Raw genomic sequence first — 25,272 nt, 5'->3', positions numbered from 1 at the left:
TCCTGTGATTCTGATGTGCCAGGCCATCGAATCCACACAGTCCAATAAACTCTATTATCCCTTGCCCTCCCCTGACTGAGGGCAGGGCCCCTCTATTGGTTACCTGTGATGACTGGAGCAACTCCACTGGTGGTTGGTATGTCTAGTAGTTCTTTCACCCTTGCTTGTAGGACAGAAGTAGGCTGATCATGCCACTTCCTCATGTCTTCTCCACAGTCACGTAGGTAGCACCACATGGAAACACACGGTGTAATTGTCCTTTTGTTCCTTGCTCAATCTGGGAAGCGTGTGCTTCTAATAGCTGAGACTTTTGATGATACAGAGGAGGAGTAGGACAGGAATACTTTGATCAGATACTTCATTAGACCTGGTGGCCCGTACGAGGATTGACCTTCATCAGTTGTTTCTGATACTATTACGGGATCATTACGATTATTTGATGGAAACAATTTCTTGCACATTTCATCTAGTCGGTCTTTGAGCCGTGAGATGGCAGAAACTGTGGCACGCAGTTGTGGGAGCTGCTGATCGACGGTTTGAAGCATTATAATCAGCTCAACAACTCGTGGCCAACTATCCTTGAATCCTCTAGATGCTTTTACCAATGACTGTGCAATTCTCTCTGATGCTGTACTTGTGATTTTCTGCCACATATCAGGATTGGTCCTTACTCTCTCAGGATCACATTCGCTTGGATCAGGGTTGTACAACATTTCCACCCGTCATGGTTTGAATGAAAAATCCACCGTGACAGGGGCCGTGGGCCCCGGAGGGGCCCTAGGCCGAAAGGAAAAAAGTTAATTAGGAAAAGAAAACAGCGGCAACGATCTAAGGAGGCACACTTATTTACTAAATACTATATCAAAATACAGGATAACACAATATAATACAATATAATTGAAAATTGAGCTAACGAATCAAGCAAAATAGGAGAGAGAATGAGTCCCGTAACCGAGAGGCCTACTGTGAATCTGGACGAACGGCTGAAGGCTCCCACACACTCCCCTGAATGCCAGAACTCGAAAGACGTCAGTCTGTTCTGCGACCAAGTTAATATAGAGTCCAGGTCGCGTGACCTATCGTGTTGTTCTCTGGGAGATGTAGTTTTCTTCTGTAAGTTGCAGATTCAGTAAAATTATTCATGCTTTATATGATGTTATGATGTGGAACACTGATAGCAAAATTACAAAATTATTAAACCATGACATTCCACCCCTTATTCTACATCATTACATTATGTTTATACATACATACACACTCATACGTATAGTTGTGAACAATCAGCAACCTTATTTTTCTCAACAATTTATATTTATTCCATACAAATCCCTAAGTTGAGAACAAAACTCTATAACTTAACCTACTATTTATTAATTTTGAGAAAATGGCAAAACTGCCAGAAAAAGGAAAACATGACAGCGGTGGCAGAGAAAGGCAGCGCTAGTAGGGCGTCCCCCACATCAAGGTGCACTCATCCTTTCCCAGCCACCACAGCAGATCTCCTTTTGACTTATACTTATTTCCATGTGTGCTCTACACATGCATGGCCAGTGCACGATACAGAGTCCAGATGGAAAACTTGCTTACAGAATGCCTAATTAAGGTATATAGGGAAAAAAAAAGTGTTTCCTTAACATTAATCCACTCTATCTTAAGACTTATATCTAACTGAAAATTCGTCAAATATTTTCTGAGACTCTACATATATATCTACAAGAAAATCATTGGCTGCACTCCCCCAACATCAAATTCCCTTGTGGTACACATTGAACATTCCCATTTTTGTCCATCACCCACCACGTGCACCCAGGTCTCTGGGCAAAGACAGAACCCCGGAGAGTTTTGCCCTTTACAGACGCTGGAAGGACCCAAACCGTCTTTCCTAACACGCTCTTTATGTGTACTACAGGAACCTTATCTCCCTCCATGGTACGTAGGGAGCTGGATTGGATAGGACCATTACGATTACTAGATCCTCGAGTGTTGACCAACCAGGTGGCTTCTGCTAAATGGTTCTCCCAATTTTTATATGTTCCGCCACCCATTGCTTTCAACATAGTTTTCAACAACCCACTGAATCGTTCAATCTTACCAGAAGCTGGTGCATGATAGGGAATATGGTAAATCCACTCAATGCCATGATTTTTGGCCCAAGTGGTTACAAGAGAATTTTTAAAATGGGTCCCATTATCTGATTCAATTCTTTCCGGAGTGCCATGCCGCCACAGGATTTGCTTTTCCAACCCTAATATGGTGTTTCGGGCGGTAGCATGGGGTACTGTGTATGTTTCGAGCCACCCAGTGGTTGCCTCCACCATGGTGAGTACATAACGCTTACCATTGCGAGATCGTGGCAAGGTGATATAATCAACCTGCCATGCCTCTCCATACTTATACTTTTGCCATCGCCCTTCCCCACAAAAAGTTTTCATCCTCTTGGCTTGTTTAATTATGGCGCATGTTTCACCATCATGAATAACCTGAGCAATAGCGTCCATAGTTAAGTCCACCCCTCAGTCTCTGGCCCACTTATATGTTGCATCCCTTCCTTGATGACCTGAAGTCTCGTGGGCCCACTGAGCTAGGAATAATTCACCCTTGTTCTGCCAGTCCAAGTCTATTTGAGCCACCTCAATTTTGGCAGCTCGATCAACCTGATGGTTATTCTTATGTTCTTCAGTAGCCTTACTTTTAGGTACATGAGCATCTACATGGCGCACCTTTACAACAATGTTCCTTATTTGGGCAGCAATGTTTTTCCACAGTTCAGCAGCCCAAACAGGTTTACCCTTTCGTTTCCAATTATCATCTTCCCACTGTTGCAACCACCCCCATAAGGCATTTGCCACCATCCATGAATCAGTATAAAGATGAAGCATTGGCCACCTCTCCCGTTCAGCCACATCTAAAGACAGCTGAACAGCCTTTACCTCTGCGAATTGACTTGATTCTCCTTTACCTTCAGTGGCTTCTGCAACTTGTCGTGTGGGGCTCCATAAAGCAGCTTTCCATCTGCGATGCTTCCCTACAATACGACATGATCCGTCTGTGAATAGGGCAAATTTCTTTTCGTTCTCTGGTAGCTCATTGTATGGTGGTGCCTCTTTAGCATGTGATACCTCTTCTGTAGGTGGTGTTTCAATTTTTTTACTCTCAGGCCAGTCCATGATCACTTCTAGAATTCCAGGACGGCCGAGTTTTCCCATTCGAGCTCGTTGAGTAATTAATGAAATCCACTTACTCCAAGTGGCATCAGTAGCATGATGGATGGAGTGAACCTGTCCTTTAAACATCCAGTTTATTACTGGCAAGCGAGGTGCTAGAAGAAGCTGAACCTCTGTCCCAACTACTTCAGAAGCAGCCCGAACCCCCTCATACACGGCTAAGATCTCCTTCTCAGTCGGAGTGTAGCGCTCCTCAGACCCTTTATATGCTCGACTCCAAAATCCTAGGGGTCGGCCTCGGGTCTCTCCTGAGGCTCTTTGCCACAAACTCCAGGTGGGACCTTTCTCTCCAGCAGCAGTCTAGAGGATGTTCTTCACATCCTGTCCCGTCCGTACTGGCCCCAAGGCCACCGCACGGGCTATTTCTTGTTTTATCTGCTCAAAAGCCTGCTGCTGCTCAGGACCCCATGAGAAATTATTCTTCTTCCGTGTTACCTGATAGAGGGGGCTCACTATGTGGTTGTAGTTTGGGACATGCATTCTCCAAAAGCCCACTACTCCCAGAAAAGATTGGGTCTCTCACACAGAATCACAGAATCACAGAATTGTAGGGGTTGGAAGGGACCTCTAGAAATCATCGAGTCCAACCCCCCTGCCAAAGCAGGCTCCCTACACCATGTCACACAGGAAGGCGTCCAGGCGGGTCTTAAATATCTCCAGAGAAGGAGACTCCACCACCTCCCTGGGCAGCCTGTTCCAGTGCTCCGTCACCCTCACTGTAAAGAAGTTCTTCCGCACATTTGTGTGGAACTTCCTATGCTGTACTTTCATCCCATTACCCCTAGTCCTATCCCCACGCACTACTGAAAAGAGATCAGCCTCGCCACTATGGCTCCCACACCTCAGGTATTTATAAACCTGGATCAAGTCCCCTCTCAGCCTTCTTTTCTCAAGGCTAAACAGACCCAGTTCCCTAAGTCTCTCCTCATAGGGGAGATGCTCCAGGCCCTTCACCATCTTAGTGGCCCTCCGCTGGACTCTTTCCAAGAGATCCCTGTCTTTTTTGTACTGGGGAGCCCAGAACTGGACACAATATTCCAGATGAGGCCTCACCAGGGCAGAGTAGAGGGGTAGGATCACCTCCTTCAACCTGCTGGACACGCTCTTTTTAATACACCCCAGTATGCCATTGGCTTTTTTGGCTACAAAGGCACACTGCTGGCTCATGGTTAATCCGTCGTCCACCAGGACGCCCAGGTCCCTCTCAGCAGAGCTCCTCTCCAGCAGGTCTTCCCCCAGCCTGTACTGGTGCATGCAATTATTTCTACCCAGGTGCAAGACTCTACACTTGCTTTTGTTAAACCTCATCCGGTTTCTTACTGCCCAGCTCTCCAGCCTGTCCAGGTCTCGCTGAATGGCAGCACAGCCTTCAGGTGTATCAGCCAATCCTCCCAACTTCTTGTTATCAGCAAACTTGCTGAGGGTGGTCACTATCCCCTCATCAAGGTCGTTGATGAAGATGCTGAACAACACCGGACCCAGTACAGACCCCTGGGGGATGCTGCTAGTTACAGGCCTCCAGCCAGACACCGCACCGCCAATGACAACCCTCTGCACTCTGCCAGTCAGCCAATTCTCAACCCACTTCACCGTCCACTCATCTATCCCATACTTCCTCAGCTTTGTTATAAGGATGTCATGGGGGACAGTATCAAAAGCCTTACTGAAATCAAGGTAGACTACATCTACTGCCCTCCCCCTGTCCACCCAGCTAGTGACATCTTCATAAAAGGCCACCAGGTTGGTCGAGCACGACCTACCCTTGGTGAACCCATGCTGAGTACTCATGATAACCTCCTTATCACCCAGTTGTCTGGAGATGGCATCCAGCACAAGCTGTTCCATCACCTTCCCTGGGACAGAGGTGAGGCTGACTGGCCTATAGTTACCCGGGTCTTCCTTCTTGCCCTTTTTGAAGACTGGAGTGACACTGGCCGTCCTCCAGTCTTCAGGCACCTCCCCAGTTCTCCAAGACCTCTGAAAGATTACAGAGAGAGGCTCAGCAATGACTTCCGCCAGCTCTCTCAGCACCCGCGGATGCACCCCATCAGGTCCCTCTGTCTTGTCATTGGGCGGAGTCATAGCAGTGATTTTGTCAATCACATCTGCTGGGATGTGGCGACATCCATCTAGAAGTTTGGGCTCGAGAAATTCTCGTAAAGAAAATCTAACTTTTGGTTCCTCTTCTTCTTTTGACTCTGACTCTTGTATTATTTCTTTCAGGTAACCCTCCTTTTTTTTCCTCTTTCCAAACTTCCTCTGCTCCTCTAACTACTTCTGCTCCTCTAACATCCTCTTATGCTCCTCTAACATCCTCTGCTCCTCCAACTTCCTCTGGTCTTCTGACTTCCTCTGTTCTCCTGAGTCCCCCTGCTCTCCTGAGTTCCCCTGCTCTCCTAACTTTCTCCGCTCTTCTAACTCCTTCTGCATTTTCTCTGAGTTGAAACTCGTTTTGTCTTTCGCCCTCTTACAGGGGCAACCAACATTGTATCTGGTGTCCCCGATGGCTGGTCCAATTGGACTACATGCGCCCCCGGTGGCTGGTCAAATTGGACTACATGTGCCCCCAGTGGCTGGTCAAATTGGACTACATGTGCCCCTGGTAGTTGGTTAAATACATTCAGTTCACCCCGGAGGGCACATAGCTGGTTTTGGAGAGTGTTCCACTCGATCTGGACAGCACCAAACTCAATCTGGAGGGCGGCGTACTTGGACTGGAGAGTGTCGTACCTGGACCGGAGGGCGTTATGTTCGGACCGGAGGGCGTTATGCTCAGTCTGTCGAGTGTTGTTCTCGGTCTGGAGGGCATTGTGCTCAGTCTGGAGAGTGTTGTGCTCGGACCGCAGCATGTTGTGCTCGGACTGGAGAGTGTTGTGCTCGGACCGGAGGGTGTCACACTTGGGTTGGAAGGCATCGTGCTTGGGCTGGAGGGTGCCGCGCTCAGACTGGAGGGCGTCATACTTGGACTGGAGAGTGTTGTACCTGGACCAGAGGGCGTTGTGCTCTGACCGGAGGATGTTACACTTAGACCGAAGGGCACTGTGCTCTGACCGGAGGGCGTTGTGCTCAGACCGGAGGGCTTTATGCTCAGACTGGACAGTGTCGAGTTTGGATTGCATACTCTCATTCTCAGCCCTGAGACTCTCTCTCTCAACCTCAAAATCATCCCTCTCAGGAATGGTATTGAATAAGGCCCGATAAGCATTAGCTAGGCCCCAAGTCACTCGTGCCTCCCTAGATCTGCCTGAGCCACAACATTCCTGTCTCAAATATGCGGTCAAACTCTCAGGATTCTTTAAGTGTTCAGGAGTAAAGCTCCATGACACTAAAGATGTCTGTCTTCTAAAAGTCTCTCCAAAGTCTCCCCACACTCCCTGCCACTCAGTATTCTCTGGTTGTAGGGAAGACTTCCTCCTGATGTAACAAATGTAATAAACCCAAGAACCAATAAGTAAAAAAGTCAACATTAAGTTCAGGGAGATTGACACAAATGACAGTGTGGTCCACTGGGACAACTGGTCATTTGAAGACTGCTTAAAGGATGCAAAGAAAAAAGGAGGAGCACGCTCAAAAACCACCATTCCTGAACTATTAGTTGCATTAGTTGCTCCCTCTGGAGCTGCATGCAGATACCAAGTAAGCGTTGCTAACCATGCTTTCAAATCATTATACATTCCTATAGCTCCATAGGAAAAGTGGCTAGCTTAAACATGCTCCAATATATTTGGAGCATCATAAAAGAGGAACTAATGACATGCAGTCCCTGGTAGAACAAATTTACTAGAGGAAATATTTTTTTATTTCATTTTTTTTTTTTTTTCTTCAATAGAGAGGGAAAGGAAAAAAAAAGTAAAAAAGCAAAGCTCAGCAGTTTTTATAAAATAAACCGGGGTATTGGCAGTCCGCCTGTACTTTCAAGGTCAAGCTCGCAGGTGCAGAATCGCAAACCTAAGATAGCTCCTTAACAGGAAAAAAACTTGTAGCTCTGTTAAAAGCTAAAAGAACAACAGAAGAAAACACAGAAAAACAGCAACTCAATTTGCCCGCATTCTCCACCAAAATCTGTCATGGTTTGTACGAAAAATCCACCTGCGTCCGTGACAGGGGGCCGTGGGCCCCGCCGGGGCCCTAGACTGAAAGGACAGAAGTTAATCAGGAAAAGAAAACAGCGGCAACGATCTAAGGAGGCACACTTATTTACTAAATACTATATTGAAATACAGAATAACACAATATAATACAATATAATTGAAAACTGAGCTAACAAAGCAAGCAAAATAGGAGAGAGAATGCGTCCCGTAACCGAGAGGCCTACTGTGAAATTTGGACGAAACGGTGAAGGCTCCCACACACTCCCCTGAATGCCAGAACTCGAAAGACGTCAGTCTAGCCTGCGACCGAGTTAATATAGACACCAGGGTTGCCCCTAGCCAGGTGCACAAGCAGTCACTTGTTGTTGCTATGCTTTATGCACTTGGTGCTTAGTACCAACTGGTACCCACTTCCCTGCCTTGTCCACATCTCTCTGCAAGTCCTCTCCACCCTCAGTGGAGGCAACAGCACCTCCTCATCTGGTCTCATCAGCAAACTTGCTCAGAACATCTTCTATTACTGCGCGCAAGACATCCACAAAAACATGAAAGAGAAGTGGCCCTAAAATGGAGCCCTGTGTAAAGCTGATAGTGACCATCTAACAGCCTGATGGAACCCACTGACTATAATCCTTTGGGCCTGACATATTGGCCAGCTGTTCAACTACCACGTTATGTTTGTGTTTAGCCATATGCTGTACATTCTGTACAGAATCCCCCGTCCATTTCCTCCCTACTTCTGGATCTGACAGTGGCACTTCTGTATGCAGTGGTTCCTCCAACAATTAATGAACTGAGACACTCGCTCTTCCACTTCATACAGTCTGTTCGTTACTTCTGAGATGGGTGAAATGGAGACGTGGGTTGGAGGTAACTGCTGTTCAAAGTTTTGCACTGTAAGAACCAATTTGAAAACTAGGGGTCTTCCATCTTGTTCCTCGTACCTTTGAAACGTTGCTGCTAAAGTAACGGCATACCTTTCTGGTGCTGTTTTGGTGAGTATCTGCCATATGCCGTCCTCACTTTCTCAGGATCATGTTCTTGGCAAAGGTAGCTAGGATCAAAATTAGGATTATACAACATTTCCACCACAGCTATTTCCCTCAAGTACTGGATGCCTTTTTCAATTGTATCCCACTTTTTCATCAGAGGCTTCAGAATGTCTTTGAAGGGAAGCTTTTCACACACAGCCACTAACATTTGCTCCCAGATGGTGGCAGCACCATCCATACATCTGTTCATCCCTCTGTCAATAGTTGGGTCTCTGGAAATGTGTTGTATTAGGCGAGTGTGCGCTTTTCGGGCTGTGACGAGATAGGTCCATCCCCATGCCATCAAGATATATGATGTATACGTTTCCAGTGGGCGTACACGAAGGGCATAGGGTATATATATGTGTGTTAGCTTGAATAAATCGCCATTTTACTGCTCATCATATTGGTGTCATCTCAGTAATTGGTCAAGCTGCAAACTTCCAGAGAACACTGACAAGATAAAGATAGGTTGGAGGATGCCTGGGCTCCAGCGATCATGCCCTGGTTGAGTTTGTGATCTCAAGCGATGTGGGCCTGGCAAAGAGCAGGACCAGGATGCTGAACTTTAGAAGAGCAGACTTCAAGCTTCTCAATGGAATGCTGGCCAAGATCCCCTGGCACGCTGCCCTCAAAGATAAGGACGTTGAGGAGAGCTGGCTACTGTTCAAGGATGCCCTCCTGGCAGCACAAGAGGTCTCCATTCCCCTGATTAAGAAAGTGGGCAGGAGAGGTAGAAAACCGGCATGGCTCAGCAAGGACCTGCTAAGAGAACTGAGGGTGAAGAAAGGGGTGTACAAGCTCTGGAAACAAGGCTGTGTCACCCGGGAAGAATACAGGGATGCCGTCCGAACTTGCAGACGTGGGATCAGGAAAGCCAAGGCGCAGGCAGAAATGAACTTGGCGAGGGACGTGAAAAACAACAAGAAAACCTTCTACAGGTACATTGGCCAGAAGAGACAGGCCAAAATGGGCGTACCTACTCTGGTAAATTTAAAAGGAGAAATGGCTTCAACAGATGAAGAGAAAGCTGAGGTGCTGAATGAGTTCTTCACCTCGGTCTTCACTGGTGGCCAGGTTTCTAGTCTTTTTCACGTCCCTAAGTCTTGCACCCCCATACCTCCATGTGGGGACCAAGGAGGTAAATCCCTCCCCACTGTAAGGGTAGAGCAAGTCCTAGAGTGCCTCCTTAGACTGAATGAGTATAAGTCTATGGGGCCAGATGGCGTGCATCCCAGGGTCCTGAAGGAGCTGGCTGAGGTGGTTGCTGAGCCGCTCTCCATCATATTTGAGAAGTCATGGCTGTCAGGTGAGGTCCCGGATGATTGGAGGAAAGGTCACGTCACTCCCATTTACAAGAAGGGGAGCAGGGAGGACCCGGGGAACTACAGGCCGGTGAGTCTCACCTCTGTGCCTGGGAAGATTATGGAACAGATCCTCCTGGACAACATGCTTGATCACATAAAGAACGAGCATGTTATCCGAGACAGCCAGCATGGCTTCACCAGGGGAAGGTCATGCTTAACTAATCTTGTGGCCTTCTATGATGGAGTGACGGCGTTGGTGGATGAAGGGAAGGCGACCGATGTCATTTACCTGGACCTGAGCAAGGCCTTTGACATGGTCCCTCATCACATCCTCATCTCCAAATTGGAGGGAGGTGGATTTGATGGGTGGACAACTAGATGGATAAGCAATTGGTTGAAAGGCCGCAGACAGAGGGTGGTGGTCAATGGCTCTATGTCCAGGTGGAGGCCGGTAACGAGCGGTGTCCCTCAAGGGTCTGTCTTGGGACCGGTGCTCTTTAACATCTTTATTAATGACATCGATGAGGGAATGGAGTGCACCCTCAGCAAGTTTGCTGATGACACCAAGCTGAGTGGTGCAGTCGATACGGTGGAGGGAACGGATGCCATTCAGAGGGACCTTGACAGGCTGGAAAGCTGGGCTCAGGTGAACCTAATGAGGTTCAACACGGCAAAGTGCAAGGTTTTGCACTTGGGCCGGAAGAACCCCAGGCACCTGTACAGGCTGGGAGGAGTTGTCCTTGAGAGCAGCTCGGCAGAAAAAGACCTAGGGGTCCTGATAGATGAGAAACTTAACATGAGCCAGCAGTGCGCTCTGGCAGCCCGGAAAGCAAATGGGATCCTGGGCTCCATCAGGAGAGGGGTGGTCAGCAGGGATAGGGAGGTGATCGTCCCTCTCTACTCTGCTCTTGTGAGGCCCCATCTGGAGTACTGTGTCCAGGTGTGGAGCCCTCAGTACAAAAAAGATATGGAGATTTTGGAAAGGGTCCAGAGGAGGGCCACAAAGATGATCAGGGGGCTGGAGCACCTCCCCTATGAGGACAGGCTGAGGGAGTTGGGTTTGTTCAGCCTGGAGAAGAGAAGGTTGCGGGGTGACCTCATTGCAGCCTTTCAATACCTGAAGGGAACTTACTCCCAGGAAGGGAGTAAACTCTTCGAAAGGGCTGATAATAGCAGGACTAGGGGAAATGGTTTTAAGTTGAAGGAGGGAAGATTTAGGTTGGATGTTAGGGGAAAGTTCTTTACTAGAAGAGTGGTTAGGTCCTGGAACAGGCTGCCCAGTGAGGTTGTGGATGCCCCGTCCTTGGAGGTGTTCAAGACCAGGTTGGACGGGGCCCTGGGCAACCTGATCTAGTAAAGGTGTATGTTTGGTGGCCCTGCTAGGCAGGGGGGTTGGAACTACATGATCCTTGAGGTCCCTTCCAACCCGGGTAATTCTGTGATTCTGTGATTCTGTGATTCTGTGATTCTGTGATAAAGGTAACAAATGGTGACCCCGGACGTGATTGGAAGTGGAGCAGCTATAATTCTAACGGCGAAGGTTCTCACTGTGGAGCGGTAATTATTTACTCGTGGAGTGGTGAAAGACTGGGACGAGAGGATTGGCCATAACTCTTCGTCAGGCGGTAGGGAGAGCTCGGAACCCCCTCGGCACGGTTGGGGAAGCGCCAGGTTGGGGCCAGGTGGGATACGTTTGGCCAGAGGCGACATGGAAGCCGTTATTAAGGTGATTCTGCATGCATGTAAAACTCACTGTGGGAAGGATGTTCCTTCTAAGAAGGAGATTGCTGCAGTTCTTTCGCTGCTGGAGAAGGAGGGGATGTTAACATCCCCCTCTGATTTATATGATCCCAATAACTGGGATGCGCTCACAATGGCGCTTTCACAAAGGGTGCTGGCCACCCGAAAAGTTACAGAGTTCAAGGTCTGGGGATTAGTCTTGGAGGCACTTAAGGTGGCAAAGGAAGAGAAGATTGCGGGGGATCGGGCTAGGGAACTGTTGGGGTTGGGGGCGAGGGGAACCGGGGGGGGTCTCATCTCTCCTACAGATCCAAAGGAGGAGAAGATGGCGCCGACCCCCTCGGCTCCAACTGACGTAACACCTTCAAGAACAAAGAAGGAGGAAGTTGAACAAGACCACTCAGCTCCAGAGTACACCCCGCCCCCACCTCCCTATCCAGCACGGAGACTATATCCTTCATTAAAATCATTTATGGATGAAGGGGGAGGGGGACCCTCGGTGGAATGTACTGTTGCTCTCTGCACAACTGATAAGAGGGCAGTGGGGGAGGATGGTACTGTCTCACTGCCAGGTTCTGCCTGTTGCTCTAGCCACTCCCCTGAAGGGGCGGATCACTCCGCCCAGCAAGGGGAGGGAGGGGGTGGTACTTCGTTTACTGTCTGGTCCTGCCTGTTGTTCTAGCCACTCCCCTGAAGGGGCGGATCACTCCGCCCAGCAGGGCACTGGATGTGGGCATAGCACTTTGATGCAGACGGCCCCGGGACACGCCCAGGAGGGGTGTGGTCCTGTGGCATCTGGCCCGTGGAGCCCGCCCACACTCACTGACTGGGCTCGGGTGAGGGAGGATCTCAGAGCAGCCGATGTGACGGATACGTTTGCCTTTCCAGTAACAGTGAATACAGAGGGTAGAGCTTGGACCCCTTTAAACTCTAAGGCGGTCACTCGCCTTGCGGATTTGGTCAAAAAGAAAGGCTTGCGTTCTCCAGTGACTATGTCGGCAGTTGAGGCTCTCATGGCCTCTAGTCTTCTGCCTTATGATGTGGTCAGCCTTATTATGCGTGTCATCCTTGAGCCTGTACAATATACCTTATGGTATGACGAGTGGAATAGGCTGCTTCAGGTTGTGGTAGCCACTGCGACCCGCGATAATAACCATCCGGCTAATGGCCAGGATCGAAAAGACAAGATGACTCTTGCGCATCTTCAGGGGTTAGCAGATGGCATGGTGGGGTCCCCGGAGGGCCAGGCGAATGCGCTTAGAGCAGGGGAGTTGGCAGCGCTCACGACCGCAGCCCTTCAGGCTCTGCGGATGGTGGCTAAGGTTGCAGAGCCTGTGCTCCCATGGACAGACATCAAACAGGAGCCCTCCGAGCCATTCTCTGATTTTGCGAATCGCTTGATCCATGCGGTGGAGGGGTCTGACCTCCCAAAGGGGGTCCAATCTTTAGTTGTGATAGATTGTCTTAAACAAAAATCGCTGCCAGACATTCAACAGATTATAAGGGCGGCACCTGGGACTTTGAACACTCCAGGAGAGATCATCAAGTATGTGCTAGATCATCAGAAAAATGCACCATTGACTAATGAGGGCTTTGTAACTGCCATGCAGGGGATGGCTGCTGCAGTAATGGCAGCCTCTCGAGTTGGGGAAAATAAGGATAAGGGCCCGTGCTTTAAGTGTGGACAGCTTGGTCACCTTAAAGCCCAATGCCCTAAGAGGTTTAATCAGAAGGAATCGCAGGGACCGGACAAGAAGTGTCAGTGGTGTGGTGGGGCTGGACATGCCGCGTGTCAGTGCCGAAAACTTAAAATCACGATGCAGGGAAATGGGAACGGGAGGGCGCCAATGGCCCGGGGCTCCTTCCCACTTCCTTAAACCGGACTACGAGCACAACTCCCACCGTGGCATTAGCTATGGACCTAGGCAAGCGCCCATTGGTTAAGGTCATGATGACATTTGATCCTGAGACCCCAGTATCGGGACCTAGAATGGTGTTTTTTATGGCTTTATTGGACTCCGGTGCGGATATTACTGTCATTGCGACAGACGATTGGCCACAGGAGTGGCCGAAGACCTTTACGTGGAGAGTTCTCACGGGGGTGGGGGGTGAGGTGTCCACCTGTATGGCTGATGCAGGGGTAAAGCTCTCGCTTATAGGGAGGGATGGCTCCATCGAGAGGACTGTCTTTACGACCCCCACTATAGCCCCAATTAGTGGTTCCATTCTGGGTAGAGATGTTCTCCTTCAGTTGGGGGTGCAGTTGACAAATTTATAGAAAGGGCCACTGTCCACCATTTAGCGCTGCAACATGCGATTCCGCTACGTTGGAAACGGGATGCTTCTCCCGTTTGGGTGGATCAGTGGCCCCTTCCTGCTGATAAATTAACAGCGCTTATACAGATTGTCTCACGAGAACTTAAGGCAGGCCATGTAGAACCATCTCTCAGTAATTGGAATACACCTGTTTTTGTGATCAGAAAGTCCTAGGGGTCATTTCGGTTACTACATGATCTCCGAGCAGTCAATGTACAACTTGTTCCCTTTGGTCCTGTCCAGCAGGGGGGACCTTTACTATCAGCTATTCCAGAGGGGTGGCATTTGATGGTCATTGACCTCAAAGACTGCTTCTTTTCCATCCCGTTGGCTGAACATGATAGGGAAGCTTTCGCGTTTACGGTCCCAGTTGTGAATAATAAGGGGCCCGCCCAGAGATACCAGTGGAAAATTCTCCCTCAGGGTATGGTCTGTTCACCTACGATTTGTCAGATTGTAGTGGGAAAAATTGTAGAGCCGGTGAGACGATCATTGCCGGACTGCCAAATTGCCCACTATATGGATGATTTGCTGCTTGCTGCACCATGTGACTCTCGGTTGCAGACTCTGGAGGATCAAGTGGTCTGCGCGCTTACAACTGTCGGGTTTGTTATCTCCCAAGAAAAAATCTAGAGAGAACCGGGAATTGAGTTTCTGGGTTATAAGTTTGGGTCTGCAACGGTGATCCCGGAGGGGTTGGAAGTAAAGCCTCACATTACAACCTTGTGGGACGTGCAAAAACTAGTGGGGGCGATGCAATGGGTGAGAAATTCTGTCGGTATCCCTCCACGTCTTATGAAACCTTTTTATGACCAGTTGAAGGGGTCGAACCCACAAGAGGAGAGGCAGTGGACTCCAGAGATGGAGTTAGCCTGGCGTGAGATACTATCTGCATGCTCCACCAATGCGCTTGCGAGGTGGGATTCAGAGCGGCCACTTGAGGGTGCAGTAACAAGATGCCAGCACTGTCACGGGTTACTTAGATTTACCTATGCCCGTGACAGGGGAAGCCACCCCGCGCCCCCCCCCGGGGCCCGGAAAGGAGGGGGAAAAGGGGAGTGGGATAAAACAGCGACAATCTAAGGAGGAAAAACTTATTTTACTAAATATGATATCGAAATACAAGATAACACAATATAATATAATTAAGGCTAACAAAATCGAACGAAACAGAGAGAGAGAGTCTCCGAAAACCGAGAGGCCTACTGTGAACTCTAGGCGACACGGCTGGAACGCTTCCCACTCTCCGAGAAGTTCGAGAGAAGAAGGAGGGCACTCCAGCCTGGGAACGAGATTATATAGAGTCCTGGTCCCGTGACTTATTGTTACTCCTGTTGTTCTCTGGGATATGTAGTCTTCTTCTGTGGACTGCACATTCAACAGAAGTATCCATACTTTACATGATGTTATGATGTGGAATACTGATAGCAAAATTACAAAATTACAAAACCATGACATTCCACCCCTTATTCTACATTATTACATCATGGTTAATATATACATATATATACATATATATACACGTATGTAAAATTGTGATAGCTAAATAGCAGAATTGTATGTAACATAACTAAATGTACAACTATAATAACTAAAATACACTACACATGCAAACATATATATATATATAGATACAAAAAATTATTGACTGCACTCCCCCAGCATCAAATTCCCTTGTGGCACACACTGAACATCCCCATCCTTCTGCATTACCCACCAAGTGCACCCAGGTCCCTGGGCAAAGACAGTTCCACGGATAGGTTTGCCCTTTCCAGAAGCTGGAAGGACCCAAACAGCTTTTCCCAACATGTTCTTTACATGTACAACAGGGACCTTATCTCCTTCTACAGTGTGTAGGGGGCTAGATTGACTAGGACCATCACGATTGACAGATCCTCTAGTATTGACCAACCAAGTGGCTTCTGCCAGATTCTTCTCCCAGTGCTTAAATGTTCCACCACCCATTGCTTTCAACATAGTTTTCAACAACCCATTATATCGTTCAATTTTACCAGAAGCTGGTGCATGGTAGGGAATATGATAAATCCACTCAATGCCATGATCTTTGGCCCAAGTATTTATAAGAGAATTTTTGAAATGTGTCCCATTATCAGATTCAATTCTTTCTGGGGTGCCATGTCGCCACAGGACTTGTTTCTCAAGACCTAATATGGTGTTTCGAGCAGTTGCATGGGGTACTGCGTATGTTTCAAGACACCCAGTGGTTGCCTCTACCATAGTGAGTACATAACACTTACCACTGCGAGATCGTGGCAAGGTGATATAATCAACCTGCCACGCCTCCCCATATTTATACTTTTGCCATCGCCCTTCCTCCCAGAGAGGTTTCATCCTTCTGGCTTGTTTAATTATGGCACATGTTTCACAATCATGAATAATCTGTGCAATAGCGTCCATGGTTAAGTCCACCCCTCGGTCTCTGGCCCACTTATATGGTGCGTCTCTTCCTTGATGGCCTGAGGTCTCATGAGCCCATCGAGCTAGAAATAATTCGCCCTTATTCTGCCAATCCGAGTCGATTTGAGCCACCTCAATTCTAGCAGCTTTATCTACCTGATGGTTGTTTTGTTGTTCTTCAGTAGCCCGACTTTTGGGCACATGTGCATCCACATGACGCACCTTTACAACCATATTCTTTGTTCGGGCAGCAATGTCCTTCCATAGTTCAGCGGCCCAAACAGATTTTCCCCTCCGTTGCCAGTTATTTTGTTCCCACCGCTGTAACCACCCCCATAAGGCATTTGCCACCATCCATGAGTCAGTATAAAGATACAGCATTGGCCACCTCTCCCGTTCAGCAACATCTAAGGCCAGCTGGACAGCTTTTACCTCTGCAAACTGACTTGATTCTCCCTTACCTTCAGTGGCCTCTGCAACCTGTCGTGTGGGGCTCCACACAGCAGCTTTCCATTTGCGATGCTTCCCTACAATGCGACATGATCCGTCAGTGAATAGGGCATATTTCTTTTCATTTTCTGGTAATTCGTTGTATGGTGGGGCCTCTTTAGCACGTGATACCTCTTCTGCTGGTGATGTTCCAAACTTTTTATCTTCAGGCCAGTCCATGATTACCTCTAGGATTCCTGGACGATTCAGGTTTCCCATTCGCGCTCGCTGTGTAATCAGCGTAATCCACTTGCTCCAGGTGACATCGGTAGCATGATGGGTGGAGGGAACCTGTCCTTTGAACATCCAGTTCAGCACTGGCAGTCGAGGTGCCAAAAGGAGCTGTGTTTCAGTCCCGACTACTTCGGAAGCAGCCCGAACCCCCTCATACGCGGCTAAGATCTCCTTCTCAGTTCGAGTGTAGCACTCTTCAGACCCCTTATATGATCGACTCCAGAATCCCAGGGGTCGGCCTCGGGTCTCTCCTGAGGCTCTTTGCCACAAACTCCAAGTGGGGCCTTTCTCTCCAGCAGCAGTATAGAGGATGTTCTTTACATCCTGTCCAGTCCGTACTGGCCCCAGGGCTACAGCACGGGCTATCTCTTGTTTAATCTGTTCAAAAGCCTGCTGCTGCTCAGGGCCCCATGCAAAATCATTCTTCTTCCGCGTTACCTGATAAAGGGGGCTTACAATGACGCTGTAGTTTGGAATGTGCATCCTCCAAAAGCCCACTGCACCCAGGAAAGATTGTGTCTCTTTCTTGCTAGTTGGTGGAGACATGGCAGTGATTTTGTCGATCATATCTGCTGGGATGTGACGACGTCCATCCTGCCACTTTATACCTAAGAACTGAATTTCCTGGGCAGGTCCTTTTACTTTGCTTCGCTTAATAGCAAAGCCAGCTTGTAGAAGAATCCGGATTATCTGCTCTCCTTTTGTGAAAACTTCTTCTGCTGTATCGCCCCACACAACAATGTCATCAATGTACTGCAGGTGTTCAGGAGCACCACCCTGTTCCAGTACAGTTTGGACCAACCCATGGCAAATGGTTGGGCTGTGTTTCCACCCCTGGGGCAAATGGTTCCAAGTATACTGAATGCCCCTCCAGGTGAAGGCAAACTGTGGCTTGCATTCTGCGGCCAAAGGAATAGAAAAGAAGGCATTGGCAATGTCAATGGTGGCATACCATTTGGCTGCTTTTGACTCCAGCTCGTACTGGAGTTCCAACATATCCGGCACAGCAGCGCTCAATGGGGGTGTGACCTCATTCAGGCCACGGTAGTCTACTGTCAGCCTCCATTCTCCACTGGCTTTACGCACTGGCCATATGGGACTGTTAAAAGGTGAGTGAGTTTTACTGATCACTCCCTGATTCTCCAACTGGCGAATCAAATCATGAATGGGGAGCAAGGAATCCCTGTTGGTGCGATACTGCCGTCTGTGCACTGTCTTTGTAGCAATCGGTACCTGCTGCTCTTTTACTCGTAGCAGCCCCACAACAGACGGGTCCTCTGACAGGCCAGGAAAAACAGACAGCTGCTTAATGTTGTCCATGTCTACAGCAGCTATCCCAAAGGCCCATCGATACCCCTTAGGATCCTTGAAATGCCCCCTTCTGAGGTAATCAATACCCAGTATACATGGAGCCCCTGGGCCAGTCACAATAGGATGTTTTTGCCAGTCTTTGCCAGTGAGGCTTATTTCAGCCTCCAGCACAGTCAATTCTTGAGAGCCCCCAGTCACTCCAGAAATATGGATTGATTCTGTCCCTTCATGACTGGAGGGCATTAGGGTGCACTGTGCACCGGTATCCACCAGCGCCTTATATTCCTGTGGTTCTGATGTGCCAGGCCATCGAATCCACACAGTCCAATAAACTCTATTATCCCTTGCCCTCCCCTGACTGAGGGCAGGGCCCCTCTATTGGTTACCTGTGATGACTGGAGCAACTCCACTGGTGGTTGGTATGTCTAGTAGTTCTTTCACCCGTGCTCGTAGTGCAGACGTGGGCTGATCATGCCACTTCCTCATGTCTTCTCCACGGTCACGTAGGTAGCGCCACATGGAAACACGCGGTGCAATCGTACTGTTGTTCTTTGCTCGAGCTGGGAAGCGTGTGCGTTTAACAGCTGAGACTTTTGATGATGCAGGTGGGGAGTAGGACTGGACTAGTTTGATCAGATCCTTCATTAGACCTGGTGGCCCGTACGAGGATTGACCTTCATCAGTTGTTTCTGATACTATTACGGGATCATTACAATTAGTTGATGGAAACAATTTCTTGCACATTTCATCTACTCGGTTTTCTAGCCGTGAGATGGCAGAAACTGCGGCATGCAGTTGGGGGAGCTGCTGATCGGTGGTTTGAAGCATTATAATCAGCTCAACAACTCGGGGCCATCTGTCCACGAATCCTTTAGATCCTGATACCAACGACTGTGCAATTCTCTCTGGTGCTGTACTTGTGATTTTCTGCCACATGTCAGGATCGGCCCTCACTCTCTCAGGGTCAAGTTCGCTTGGATCAGGGCTGTACAACATTTTCGCCATGGCCAATTCCCTCAGGCGCTGAATACCTTTTTGGACGGTATTCCAACTATCAAATTTAGGCTTCAAAGCATCCTTATAGGGGTACCTTTCTCTCACGGCTTCTAACAGCCGCAACCAGAGAGTGGCAGCTCCATCCGAACATCTGCTAATCCCTCTGTCGATACCTGCATCTTGGGCAATGCTTCCTAGTTGGCGAGCTTCATTACCATCTAGAGACAAGCTGTTGGCCCCGTTGTCCCAGCAGCGAAGCAACCAAGCAAGGATACCTTCATCTTGACGCCGTGTGAACTCCTTTCTTGAGCCTTGGATTTCAGTCAGCTTCAGAGGTCGACAATAGGTGATTTCCTCCTCATCATCAGTCTCTTCTTCATGCCTCTTGGTTTTTGCCTTTGCTTTTTTCGGTACTGCTCCATGCCCGGCACCTGGGTCTTCTGCTGCCCCCCCCTGTGCTTCTCCTTCTTTTCGTTCTAGACGCATGGACACCCGTTTCCATTTCTTGCCTTCCACAGGGGCAACTGATATTGCTACTGATGCCTCCTGTGACTGATCAGAATTAACTTGGGCTTGAATCTCAGATCGGAAACTCTCTCTCTCCAGAATAGTATGATACAAAGCACGGTATGCATAAGCCAAACCCCACATAAGGTTTACCTCCTTAGATCTCTGACCCAAATACTCACTTAATTTCTTAGGGTCCCTTAGGTGTTCAAGAGTGAAATCCCATGACACTGCGGGTCCCCATGCTTCTAAGACTTTTCCTAAACCTTTCCATATTCCCTGCCAGTCATCATTCTCTGGTTCTGGAGGAGACTTCCGCATAGAACGAATGCATAGGAACATATATGCATGCATTGATAGTGATAACATGAATGCAAGTATGAACCCTATCTCAGTTATTGAAAAGCGTGTGGAAATCTGAGAGTACAACCTAAATAAAAAGGGTTTTTTTAGCCTGTACAATGAATTAAACATGGTGGTGTTTGTAAAATTGCCTGTTCCATCTGGGATGCAAGTATTTGTAAAATTGCCTGTTCCATCTGGGATGCAAGTGTTTGTAAGATTCACAATTCCATCTGGGGTATAGATGCCAAAATTCTGATCATACCACATCTCATAAAAGTACCAGGCAGGTGTCTCCATCAGTATCCACCTTATTAGGCTATATATCTGCACAATTCCACAACACCAAATTATGGTGTTAATAGTTGACCAATACTTTAAGAAGATCATAATTGCTTTCAATCCCTTAAACAGAGCAACTGGGATGGAGAGTGGATTCATAGCTGGCAGGCTCTGTAAAAGTCAGAGCTAGCTAGCTTTGCTCTAAGGGAGAAAGAAATCCCTTTGTTTTCTACACAAAAGTCAGATAGCAGTGCTGAGAATGTGCAGCAGCCCTTAATGTTGACAATTTGTCTGGTATTTCAAGGTCACGTTCTCCGTGAGCAGCTACGGAAAGATAACACTCCCAACACTCCCGTAACGAAGCTCTTTAAGAGCAAAGAGAGAGTTGTTCTAAAAGCTAAAAAGCTCTATGCCCGCATCCTCCACCAAATAATCTGTCACGGGTTACTTAGATTTACCTATGCCCGTGACAGGGGAAGCCACCCCGCGCCCCCCCCCCCGGGGCCCGGAAAGGAGGGGGAAAAGGGGAGTGGGATAAAACAGCAACAATCTAAGGAGGAAAAACTTATTTTACTAAATATGATATCGAAATACAAGATAACACAATATAATATAATTAAGGCTAACAAAATCGAACGAAACAGAGAGAGAGAGTCTCCGAAAACCGAGAGGCCTACTGTGAACTCTAGGCGACACGGCTGGAACGCTTCCCACTCTCCGAGAAGTTCGAGAGAAGAAGGAGGGCACTCCAGCCTGGGAACGAGATTATATAGAGTCCTGGTCCCGTGACTTATTGTTACTCCTGTTGTTCTCTGGGATATGTAGTCTTCTTCTGTGGACTGCACATTCAACAGAAGTATCCATACTTGACATGATGTTATGATGTGGAATACTGATAGCAAAATTACAAAATTACAAAACCATGACACAGCAGGGATCAGCTGCGGTGGTAGGGCATACCCTTAGCTCTCACCCTCGTCCGTTATGCTGGTTGTTTTCCGCCCAGCCGGTAAGAGCGTTCACTCCGTGGTTGGAGCAGTTATCATCTTTGCTCCGAAAGGCTCGCCTCACAGCGGTGAGAGCCTTCAGGAAGGACCTGGACGTCATATACTTGCCAGGGACCTTTCGGAATGTTCAGCCTCTGCCAGATGAGGTCTCGTTGGCTGTGTATGACTTCAGTGGCAAGTTTAGCTATTCAGACTCGCTGCCAATTTTCGATCTGGCAAGACCTCTCCAAATATCATTGCGAATTAGGGTATTGGACATCCCCGTGGATGGTCCCACGATTTTCACTGATGCCTCGTCTGCGACAGGCCAGGGGGTGGCTGTTTGGCGGGGTCCTGCTGGTGAATGGGAATCAAAGTTGATATCCGATAGTATGGCAAGCGTCCAAATGCTTGAAGCCAGGGCAGTGGCAGTGGCACTATGCCTCTGGCCCCAGACTCCCTGCAACATTGTTACTGATTCTGTGTTCGTAGCTAGGATGCTCTTGCGGATGGGAAAAGAAGGGCAGCCGAACACAATGGCTGCAGCCCTGCTAGAGGACGCTCTAGTAGCCAGGACTGCACCAGTGGCTGTCCTCCATGTCCGTAGCCATTCTGATGTCCCAGGATTTTTTACAGCCGGAAATGATGTCGCAGATCGAATAGCCGGGGGTCAGATATATACCCTGCAGGAGGCTCGTGACCTTCATTCTGCATTGCACATAGGGGCTAAGGCGTTGGCTCGGGCCTGCTCCATTCCAGTTACTGTTGCGAGGGAGGTCGTTCAAACCTGTCTGCACTGTAATTCAGCGCCAGCATTGGGGGCAGGGGTTAATCCTCGTGGTCTTGCCCCATTGGATGTCTGGAAGACAGACTTCACAATGGAACCGCGAATGGCCCCAAGGCAGTGGCTCGCTGTAACGATTGACACATCTTCTACTGTCATTGTGGCTACCCAACATGGCCGTACCAATTCTACAGCAGCGCAACACCACTGGGCCACGGCCATAGCAGTTTTGGGAATGCCGCGCCACATAAAGACAGACAATGGTCCTTGTTTCGTTTCACGCTCGTCCAAAGAGTGGCTAGCCCGATGGAACATCACACATACTACGGGAATTCCGGGAAACTCACATGTTCAGGCCATCGTAGAAAGGGCCAATCGTCTCCTCAAGGAAAAGATTCGTGTGCTTGGGGAGGGGGAAGGGTATTCAGGAAAAATCCCGGTATCACAGCAAGGTGAAATTTTGGCCCGTGCGCTATATGCATTAAATCATTTTGAGCGAGGGGAAAATTCAAGGACCCCCATACAGAGACATTGGCAGCTGAAAATTATCGAGGAAGGCCCACCAGTAAAGGTTAAGTTGGACAATGGGTCCTGGGAGTCGGGATGGTCCATATTGGTCTGGGGAAGGGGATACGCAGCAATAAAACGCAAGGATACGGGAGTTATACGTTGGGTGCCATCAAGAAAAATTAAGCCAGAGATTGGTGGCAAAAAAGAAATCATCAGGGAGTTAATAAGAGCTGAGTATCCTCTTATAGGACCTGCTGATCGGACGCCCAATGAATCCCAAACCAAAGGAGCTCAGAAGGACTTTCTCGTGGATACCGAAGAAAAAGAAACCTGAGAACTCGGAGAAACAACCCTTTCTGCCAACGAGAACTACCATGCTAATGCTGTTGTGCCTTTTGTGTCTGTGTTGGTCACCGTTGGGGGGCATTCATTTGATTCAACAACCGGGGAACTTATGGGTTACATGGGCTAATCAGACAGGAAGAACAGACTTTTGTCTTGCATTACAGTCAGCTACGTCACCCTTTCAAACATGCCTTATAGGGGTCCCAGAATGGGATGACTCTGCGTTTAAGGGTTACCTTGGGAAAAAGAGTGGCTGTTTGCGGTACTGCAATGGACTAGAAAGAACTTGGAGGTGGCTGGGAAATGATTCCGTATACTATCTCGGAAGGAAAATGGCTTGTACTATTTGTAGGTTAAACTTCACTCTTCCCAAGGAGCCCCAGCAGCTGGATTTACTTGGCTCGCAAATGGTACAAAATGATACTTGGGACAAGAATAGCTCACAATGGTTGTCCCCTGGGTGCATGATCTTTGGCTCAATGAAAAGGTTGTCTCTGACTAGGCAGCAACTTCTTGGTCCAGAGGACCCCTACTGGGACCCGAAAACTAATCAAACTGTCCCGTATACCCTTGTGTATCCCCGTGATGATGAGACCTTTGATATTGATGGAGGATATTGTGGGTTTTACCCTAACGGATCGGTGCCTTATCGTTCTGGAGATTGTCCTATAAACGTCTCAATAGGTGAGATTGTTAATATTAGCAGGACGGATGGGTCTGTCCGAAAGGTCGACTGTGAAGATATGGCATTCAACACAGGTTGTTGTGTTTTCCCTATCCCCAAAGGATCATTTTCGTTCATGGGAGAACTTTGGAACAATGATACTGCAAAAGCCTTACCACCAGGAATATTTCTTATTTGTGGGGATCGTGCTTGGCAAGGGATTCCTAAGAACCCAGTAGGAGGTCCTTGCTATCTGGGGAAATTGACCATCTTATCCCCAAGTATCTTTGAGATCTATAAGGCATTTAATCATTCGCGAGCCAAAAGGGATATGCATGCTCTGGAGCCTGACTGCGGGGACGACGTAAGGTTATGGGGACCCACTGCTAGAGTCTTTGCTTCTTTCTCTGCTCCCGGGGTGGCTGCTGCACACGCTTTAAAAGAAATCGAGAGACTGGCCTGTTGGACTGTTAAACAGGCTAATGTTACCTCTCGGCTACTCTCAGATTTGCTTATAGATGTAGAGAGCATTAGACACGCTGTGCTCCAAAACAGAGCGGCAATTGATTTCTTACTTCTGGCACAAGGTCATGGGTGTAAGGACTTTGAAGGGATGTGTTGTTTTAACTTGAGTGATCATAGTGAGTTGTTGCACAAGAAGTTGGGGTGGTTACAAGAACACACCAAGAAGGTTGGCATCCAGGATGATCCTTTTGGAGATTGGCTGGGAAGTCTGTTTGGAGGTATTGAGACATGGCTCAAACAGCTACTTAAGGCATTAGTGATAGGGCTTCTTATATTTCTTGCATTAATTATATGTGTGCCATGTATATTTAGATGTCTACAAGGTTGTTTACAAGGTATGATAGAAGGAGTGTTCAATGAGAAAATGGAGCTCCAGCGGTTATATGCGAAACTCTGAGCAGAAGGATGAATGTTATAATATAACCAAAGGTGCCTTGAACGTATTAATTAGAAACTACTAATATTGTTAGATATAGCATCGCTTATCTCTGCATGCTTTGCAATCTGCATATCTCCCTTTATAAATTACTTGTTTAGATAAGGACTAACACCTTTATATAATTCAGATTAGGACTAGCGTTCGCATTGTAACGGGGTAAGGCTTTCTTGGCATGGGGAGGGGGAAATGTTGTATTAGGCGAGTGTGCGCTTTTCGGGCTGTGACAAGATAGGTCCATCCCCATGCCATCAAGATATATGATGTATACGTTTCCAGTGGGCGTACACGAAGGGCATAGGGTATATATATGTGTGTTAGCTTGAATAAATCGCCATTTTACTGCTCATCATATTGGTGTCATCTCAGTAATTGGTCAAGCTGCAAACTTCCAGAGAACACTGACAAGATAAAGGTAACAGAAATGCCTCCTAGTTGATGAGATTTGTTACCATCTAGAAACAAGCTACCAGTCCAGCTGTCCCAACAGTGAAGCAACCAGGTAACAAGAGATTCGTTCTGGTGCCATGTAAACTCTTTCTTGTGCCTTGGATTTCAGTCATCTTCAGGGGTCAACAAACAGTAATAGAGATTTCCTCCTCATCACTCTCTTCTTCATGCCCCTTAACTTTTCCTTTTGCCTTTCTTGGTGCTGATCCAGACCCGTCACCTGGATCTTCTTCTGCCTCCTCGTCTGCTTCTTTTTTCCGTTCTAGATGTGAGGACATCCATTT

At 48.1% G+C, this 25,272-nt stretch overlaps 2 protein-coding genes and 1 long non-coding RNA gene across 3 annotated transcripts in view; 2 read left to right on the top strand and 1 right to left on the bottom strand.

Annotated features, from left to right (window-relative positions):
• LOC146754516 (uncharacterized) overlaps nt 1–25,272 on the bottom strand; it is a 375,770-nt gene that overhangs the window by 118,601 nt on the left and 231,897 nt on the right. The window lies entirely within an intron of this gene.
• Nucleotides 11,332–13,270, top strand: LOC146754521 (uncharacterized). Its single transcript, XM_085527469.1, has 2 exons — nt 11,332–12,051; nt 12,146–13,270. Exons 1-2 carry the CDS (start codon nt 11,362–11,364, stop codon nt 13,268–13,270), a joined length of 1,815 nt encoding a protein of 604 aa, XP_085383595.1. The 5' UTR covers nt 11,332–11,361.
• Nucleotides 23,310–24,890, top strand: LOC146754520 (uncharacterized). The gene has a single exon (XM_085527871.1). It carries the CDS (start codon nt 23,321–23,323, stop codon nt 24,497–24,499), a length of 1,179 nt encoding a protein of 392 aa, XP_085383997.1. The 5' UTR covers nt 23,310–23,320; the 3' UTR covers nt 24,500–24,890.

Source organism: Coturnix japonica, chromosome W (genome assembly GCF_054131305.1).
Source record: "Coturnix japonica strain WE chromosome W, WE-NBRP24, whole genome shotgun sequence".
NCBI lineage: Eukaryota > Metazoa > Chordata > Aves > Galliformes > Phasianidae > Coturnix > Coturnix japonica.
This window is presented reverse-complemented; position numbering and strand designations above follow the sequence as displayed.